At 42.9% G+C, this 7,599-nt stretch overlaps 1 protein-coding gene across 1 annotated transcript; it reads left to right on the plus strand.

The window, feature by feature from the left end:
• Positions 1–861: 861 nt before the first annotated feature.
• LOC124655281 (auxin-binding protein 1-like) lies at positions 862–3,442 on the plus strand. Its single transcript, XM_047194201.1, has 5 exons — positions 862–1,003; positions 1,456–1,562; positions 1,754–1,954; positions 2,071–2,138; positions 3,053–3,442. Exons 1-5 carry the CDS (start codon positions 862–864, stop codon positions 3,153–3,155), a joined length of 621 nt encoding a protein of 206 aa, XP_047050157.1. The 3' UTR covers positions 3,156–3,442.
• The last annotated feature ends 4,157 nt before the right edge of the window (positions 3,443–7,599 follow it).

A 7,599-nucleotide genomic window follows, 5' to 3' on the forward strand; every position in this document is an offset into this window, starting at 1 on the left:
TTGTAGTCAGCTACTTCGTCGATGAACATAGGCCAATGCAATTATGTGTGCATCTCATCAGACAAAACTTCTACTTGCATGTCATCTCTACGGCATTGAAGCCTATGGTCAAGGGCATGATTCCCAAAACCTCCACGTTCAAGATGAGCGCTTGCTACCGACGTTGTGTGTAGATAAAGTGTTTTTTCTAGGAGGCCTTCTTTAATGCTGGGTGGCGTCCATATGTAGAGTTCCAATGGCATCAAGAAAATGAATGTTTTCATATTTAGGTGAAATGCGAGTCACTGATGAAAATACATATCCGATGAAGGGTAATCAGTTGCATGTCCCACCACTATTGTTTTCCTACAAATATCAACAACCATCATTCAGTTTTTTCCCTACTCGTTCATGCCCCATCAAATTCTTTCCCATCATGAGCAAGGTTATGTTGATGTTGTGCTGGCTGTTGTATGTAATTTTGACGGGTTAACAAAAATGCGATTGTGGCTTTTGGATCAGGGCCTCAGGGGTTTATAGACTTCTCATGTTGTGATGGTTGAACCCTTAACTAGTTTATTCATGACTTTTCCTCCTGAATTATTAAAATTATATGCAATAACTCAACAGAAAAAAATATGTGCCTCAGTCTACCGATCACTGCGCGATCCGCTGATTTGGCAATTTCGACATCACGATCGCATGTCCTCTTCAGACGCCGTCAGTGATCGCGTTGTACACCTGATAAGCCATATCTCAAACCAACCAACACGCCGTCAGCAGGGGAAAAAACAACAGTTATCTTCGCACTACTAATTCAGAATCTTCGACAAGGTGCGGCGAACCAAACAGCGGAGACTTTGGGGAGAAAGCGCCAGAGAAATGGAGAGCCGACCAGAAACTGCTGCCGCCGTCCATGGGCCCCGCTTCGTCGGCGCCGGCCGCCGAGGCGCGCTTCTCCTCGCGCTGCTCTTCGTCGCCGCGGCCGCCTTCCTCCCAGTCGCCGAGCCCTCCTGCCCGCGAGGTCTGTTCTGTGCTCTTCCCCCCTCGTCCTTTCCAGGCCGCGTTACCACCTGCCAAGGTCAAATACATGCCGGATCAGAGTTCGTACAGTACGATTTCTTAAGTTCATCATTATTACCTGTTAAGATGTTAACGAGGTTTGTGCCGGTTCCGATTAAATACAGCACCAGATCCGAGTGTTTTATCTGTATGTCCAGTAGACAGCTTAGTTCTAGCAGGTGTTAACTAACAGTATCCGCTGTGTAAACAGCCAAAACAAATCCCAGTTCTTGTAAGCGCTGACTTACTGTATCAGCCTATCCAGCCAAACCATGCTTGTTCAAGCAAGCAAGTGCTAAATATTTTATTTTTATGTTCGGAAAGTGAAACTTTGTTCATCTCTAGGCATTTGCATTAAGTAGATGCACACAGCCCAAGCAAGTGCTAACCGCACCTAGTGTTGTATGTCTGCAGACAATTCAGTGGTGAAAGACATAAACCAAATGCACCAGAGCAACTATGGATTGGAAGGATTATCGCATATAACCGTTGCGGGAGCGCTTGCTCACGGCATGAAAGAGGTGAGGGATGGATGAATCCAACAACCAAACTGTACTTTGAGTTTTCCTGTTGCATGGTAGTACCAATTTACGCATACCTTGATGTAGCCATGTGTAGATATGGTTTCTGTTGTCAGTTTGCATTGGACTATATGTACATCTTGATGGAGTTGTTCTTTTTTGCTTATATGTGAAATGCTTTTTTATTGTAGGTGGAGGTGTGGCTTGAGACAGTTAGCGCCGGCAAAAGGACGCCGATCCACAGGCACTCGTGCGAGGAGGTCTTTGTTGTCCTCAAAGGGAGAGGCACACTCTTGCTGGGGTCGACATCGCTGCCGTACCCAGGGACACCTCAAGAGATTCCTTTCTCTCAGAATAGCACATTCACGGTTCCTGTAAATGATCCGCACCAGGCAAGGACGAGGGTTGCAATGGTGTTATTGATCAGCATGTTCATGGTCATGAAACCATGACAAGATTTCGTTGGGCGGCATGGGAATCGATTTCACCATGTTTCTCTTGGTTGCAGGTTTGGAATTCTGATGAACATGAAGACCTGCAATTTCTTGTGATCATATCACGTCCACCTGTGAAAATGTATGTATACCTCACTTGAATGCTGATTTCTGTAGTTGACGAGATAAACTGGATTAAATTGTCCATAGTCATCACTGCAGTCTGTAGAGTAGCTTGTGCTGAGTGCCATCTCAAAAGAATTTTTTTATCCCAAAACCGCTGCTTGTGCATTCTGAAAGAAAAACTGTTTCCAGGTGGAAAAAATGGCATACTAATTTTTTCTTCCTTTAAAACCCAACATTTCGAGTTTTAAGAAAATATAAGTATTAGTACTACTAGTTAAGTTTTCTTAACATGAGGATCAGGGGGCATATACATATAGTGCCTAAATCAGCCTACAGAAATGACCTGGACAGGGTTTGGGTCCGATTTGCTTTTGTTTTATGAACACTGGATGTTCATCTGTACTGTGAACCTTTTGCATATTATTTCTTATTATAGTTTTAATTTTACATAAGCCTTACCTACAGTAGTGAGTTCTTGTCATGGCTTTGTAGCCATGCCTAAAAGCAGTAACAATAAATCATACATGACCAAACTTCATAAACAGAAGAGGCAGAAGGCAATGCTACCTTTGTAATTAAGGTTCATTACTTGTAGCATGCAGTAAGCCTCCCTAGTATCAAGTGTGATATTTGATCTATAATAAGTTTCTGGGTCAAAGTTGATGGTAAAGTGACAATGAGGCATACCTACACTGTACAGTGCACACAAGTACAACAAATTATCGATGACTTCTTCCAAACCATACAAGGTGTATACCGGTGACTAAAATGAGCATGAAACATGACATATTGCTACGTATGTTCTCTAGGATAAATGGATAATACCTGTTGTGCCCAGCTGTCTCAGATTTTCCATGTCAACTCCATACGAGCAATGCATCTATGATCTTTAAATACTGTTTGCTGATCTTGGAATGTTGCTTGCTGTAGATTTCTATATGACGACTGGAGTATGCCTCACACGGCAGCGAAACTGAAGTTCCCCTTTCTCTGGGATGAGGACTGCTTAGCAGCACCTAAAGATGAACTGTAGGTTCCAAAGTGCTTATGGCAGTAAGTTGGCTGCTTCATTCAAGGTAGTAGATGAACTGCGATCTGCTGCTGCTGTAATACCATCGCCTGCTTACTAGTGCATGTTTGTAATGTCCTTTCTTCGCGAACAATATTTTCGTCATGGCCTATATATGTACTGTACAATATTTCACAATTTACACTCCTGTATTATAGCCTGCGAGCCAGTCGGAATGTAATTCCTTGAACGTGATAAACGGGTAGGATACAATTACTATCGCGTATTAAATTAAATATGTAGCAAACAAATATCAGTCTAACCTTTTTTTTTGACTGTTAAAGGTAGGAGCTCTGCCATTTCATTTCAGCAGGGAAAAATAAATACCAGTCTAAACTGAAGAGTTGAACGGCTGTGCTTTTTCAGTTTTGGTGCCGATGTATCTGTGCAGTATGTTTTACTAATATACCCGTCTCACATGCTACGGAACAACAAAACTTCAGAGATAGTGATGAAAAGGGACTCCATATTTTGTAAACGTGTGACTTGAGCGTGATGTTCGAATAAGACTGCATTGGTGACAACGCCTCTCTCGTTTTGATGTTTAAAGAAGTAACAGTGGTAGCAGGGATCAAATTGAGAGGCCAAAATCAGTGATCGATCGAGGGTGAAAGAACGATAACATAACTGAACCATGGACGTGTAACGGTGTAAATGGATTAGATTAGTTGGTTTTATTGCTCACAACCACATCAAATGAAGAAAATATTTTTCAAAAACAGAACTGGGAGAAGCATTCAAAACCAATCAAGCTAGAATTCCGTACCAGCAAAACAAGCCAATCGTCCAAGAACTTCTCTCAATGAGAGAGGTCCCCATGATGTAAGAATGCCTGGCTAGCCATGTCCATGTTCTTGATGAGGATCCTGTTGGGTAGGCTGCGGGACAATTTGTTGGCACTACATGATAACAATCTCGAATCTGATGGAAGCGGGGAGGAGTTGAGCTGAGTAGGTGTCTGCACCATCACTCCGCCTGTGGACCAACTCGCATTCAAAAAATTATGCAAACATTTAAAGAATACTGAAGATAAAGATACCGATGCAATCAAATGGGCCACCAAACTCTAATATATATACCCCCTCATCTTCACTTGAGAAGACAACATAATCCTTCATCTCAGTACGATTGCACACATTGGCAACACAACATTTTATTTGCAATGTTGTGGTAATAGTAGTGCATATCTTGGATCAAAGTCCATTTAAACATAGGACAAAACGATGGGAAAGCCAAATGATGCTGGCAAGGTGTAGATATAAGAGGCATTGGGAATGAAATGGCTAGCTACTTATGTGAGCGTAGGAGAAGAGTTTATTCCTAATGTTCCAAAGGGATCAACAAAGAGCCGCAAAGGTGAACCAAACTAATCTACGAAGGGGGCCTAAGCTAGGGCAATGAAATCACCGACCCCTGCTGGGTTCCAATCACAAAGTAGGAGTTCCCTAACCCTAGCCCACATGAAGCTAGCCATTGGGCATGTGAAGAAAATATGGTTGGAGTCTTCAATCTCTCCACAGAGTGCGCAACGGCCATTGGACGGACCATGCCTCTTTGCCACCTGCTCGCTTGGGGAGCTTCCCTCTGATAAGCTGCCATAAGCTAACTATTGAAGGGAACTTGATCGGCAATGCAGCTGACGCTTTCTTCCATATGTTGCTTCATATGCAGTCATGGAGGGTTTTGGTCAGACCGAGGGATCGAGCGTTGCTGGACATGGCGGTGGACGAGGTCAGGAGGCTCCACGCAAGGACTAGAGCACCGTAGCAGATTCGACCTGCTTCAGGGCTTTGTATCCTCTCCCCCGTACTTTATACTGGTGCTTGGGGGCAGTTTGTGTTAGATGTGTTGTACTCGAACTATTCTCCGCGTGTGTGGCGTGAGTCTGTGTGGCTGGATGTAAGACAATGTTGGTGTTGTTGCTTTATTTATAAAGTTGGGTCTACGGACCTTCGGTTTTAAAAAAATATCCGCGGGAAGAGCAGGTGCAGCATCATCTTATCTGATCTTTTTGTCGTCCAATACTGTGCGGTTCTGAGTGAGTTGTTCCTTCTGGCTTCGTCGGTCTAATTTGCACGTTTCGACCGCCATGTTAGCACCTTCTTCAGGGCTGGGCTGCATTAGAATTGAGTCGCCAATTTCTATCATATATGATACCTTAGCACGTGGTTGCCGTTTCCATCTCTGCGTACAAGGACATACTTAAGTTGGAGATTAGTCGTTGATGAAAGATGAATTACTTAAATAGACATTTGGAGGGGAAATGGATTAATAGATTAACTATAATTTATTGCTTACAAAAACACTAAATCAAGAAAAGATCTCCAAAAAACATAATAAAATGTAGCGGTCAAAATCAGATTAACCTAAAGTTTCATTGCCAGCAAAGCAAGCGAATAGACCGAGAACATCTCTCGACGAGTAATGCCCCCATGTGGAAGAAGGCCTGGCTAGCCATGTCCATCTTGTTGATGAAGACCACAAAAATGGACAGCTAATGCGAGTCCAAACTTAGCAGATCTTCCTGATTCTCGATGTTGGCATTGGCGGCTACCAGTGACGCCCATTTCATTTCCTACGCCACTGGTATCTCAGTTTTCCATCTAAGTTGCATGTGCGAGTACTTGCAATGGTAAGTGGTGGACGAGACATTTTCCCTGATATGGAGGGGAGTAGGGCGTGTCGAGTGGATACAGTGGAACTTTGCATGAGGGCTTAGCATAACTTGGGAGATGTAGATGGAGAGAAAACCCCAACAATGATGTAAAATATGGCAGATAAAATAAGTTTTAGGGCAGGCTTCCCTCTATTTTCCAGATGATGGAAAATACGGCATCAACCAACAAATTCAAACATTGGAACCTCAAATTTTGACACATTAAAACATAGAAACTATGGCGCATTCAAACAAAGATCATCCTACATAGTTCGACTCATCTAAGTACCAAACAGAACCCTACTCCTCATCGAAACCACGCGTGAGGGCCTCCCAAGTCAATGCCCAGATAAAACAGTTGTCTTCCTCCGGCTTCACTGCCGAGGGGCTAGCCTCACCTTCCTTGTTGTTCTTCTCGACCATCTTCTTAACCACTGCGTTCCTCGCAGCATAGAATTTGTATTCCGCCTGCACGAGATCTAGATGCGCCTTTTCATATCTCGCCATGGCAAACTGGCAAGCTCATCGGCCTCATGGGCAGCGAGATGCCACATGGTGAGGCGGTGCTCCCTCTCCTCCTCATGAGACAACGCCCACACTTCCGAAGCTAGGAACTCTGCCTCCTGGCTACTCTCAGTAACATCACAGTTCTTCAACAAGTTAACAACATGCTGGATGAAAGGCCTGGACTGTCCTTCTTCAATGTACATCTGGCGCAGCTCAGGATGCTCACCCTTCTTCTGCACAACAAGACGATTGCCACATCGAATTCCAAAAACTTTTCTCACCATCTCTCTTGTGAAAACTATTCTCTTCTTATGGAACTTAAACTCCCGCAACCCAGGGCTTGTATGAGAAGCAACAAAGTCAATTAGAGCATTAGGAATGTTCAATGAATATATATTCAACAATGTTCTAAATGCGTTCTGCTCTTCAATAATTGTTCCCTTGAGACCAACAAATTCCGTGGCAAGAGTATGTAGACGCTTGGCAGCAAAACGGTCCTTCGAGACCCAGTGACGATCCCCTCCAAAAGGGAAAGAAACCTAAACATTGAAACCTATGTAGCAAAGTACCACTAACAACCAACAACTATAAGGACCTCCAAAATATAAAAGAGAGGAGCATCTGAAACTATGTAGCAGATGCACACAAGTAATAAACAACTTCTAAAGTAAAACATTTTAACTACGTAGCAATTACATATAATTTAGTAGAAAAATAACAAAAGTACCTGCAAACTATATAGCAAAAATGGACATCCCATGCATGCTAGAGAGTAAACTATCACGCCCTGCAGCAAATTCAATGTACTGTTACTATAAGTATGAAGTAGCAAATAGTTCGTAGTTATGCAACAGTAGTAAACCAACAAGGTAGCAAATCAGCTAACAAACTTGCTAATATCAACAATTCATGCCAAAAATGACACCATTTTGGATGTACGAGTTGGGTGATGTGGCGAACTAATAGCCGAGAGATCCAATGGATTGGACGACACGTGACCCAGAGGTTGCGTCGCACAGAGCCTCCGGGGGAATAGAACTAAGCGCTCCTTTGATTCATAGGAACTTTATAGGAATTGTGTAGAATTTGAATATTATAGGAAAATTTCATACACATATTGTTTGATTCATAGGAACATGAACAAATCCTATAAGAATCTTGTAGTGTAAATTCTATAGAAAAAAACATAAAGTCATACCTTATAAAAAATTCCTAACTTCATCTGTTGAATGTAGATGGGCTGCA

The sequence above is a fragment of the Lolium rigidum genome, chromosome 5, assembly GCF_022539505.1.
Source record: "Lolium rigidum isolate FL_2022 chromosome 5, APGP_CSIRO_Lrig_0.1, whole genome shotgun sequence".
NCBI lineage: Eukaryota > Viridiplantae > Streptophyta > Magnoliopsida > Poales > Poaceae > Lolium > Lolium rigidum.

Bases quoted from the DNA above. Each gene is read 5' to 3' on its own strand.
- LOC124655281 (XM_047194201.1), top strand. From the start codon at position 862: ATGGAGAGCCGACCAGAAACTGCTGCCGCCGTCCATGGGCCCCGCTTC. The intron at 1,563-1,753 runs GTGAGGGATGGA...TTTTTATTGTAG, and splicing joins TTGCTCACGGCATGAAAGAG to GTGGAGGTGTGGCTTGAGAC. The intron at 2,139-3,052 runs GTATGTATACCT...TGCTTGCTGTAG, and splicing joins TCACGTCCACCTGTGAAAAT to ATTTCTATATGACGACTGGA.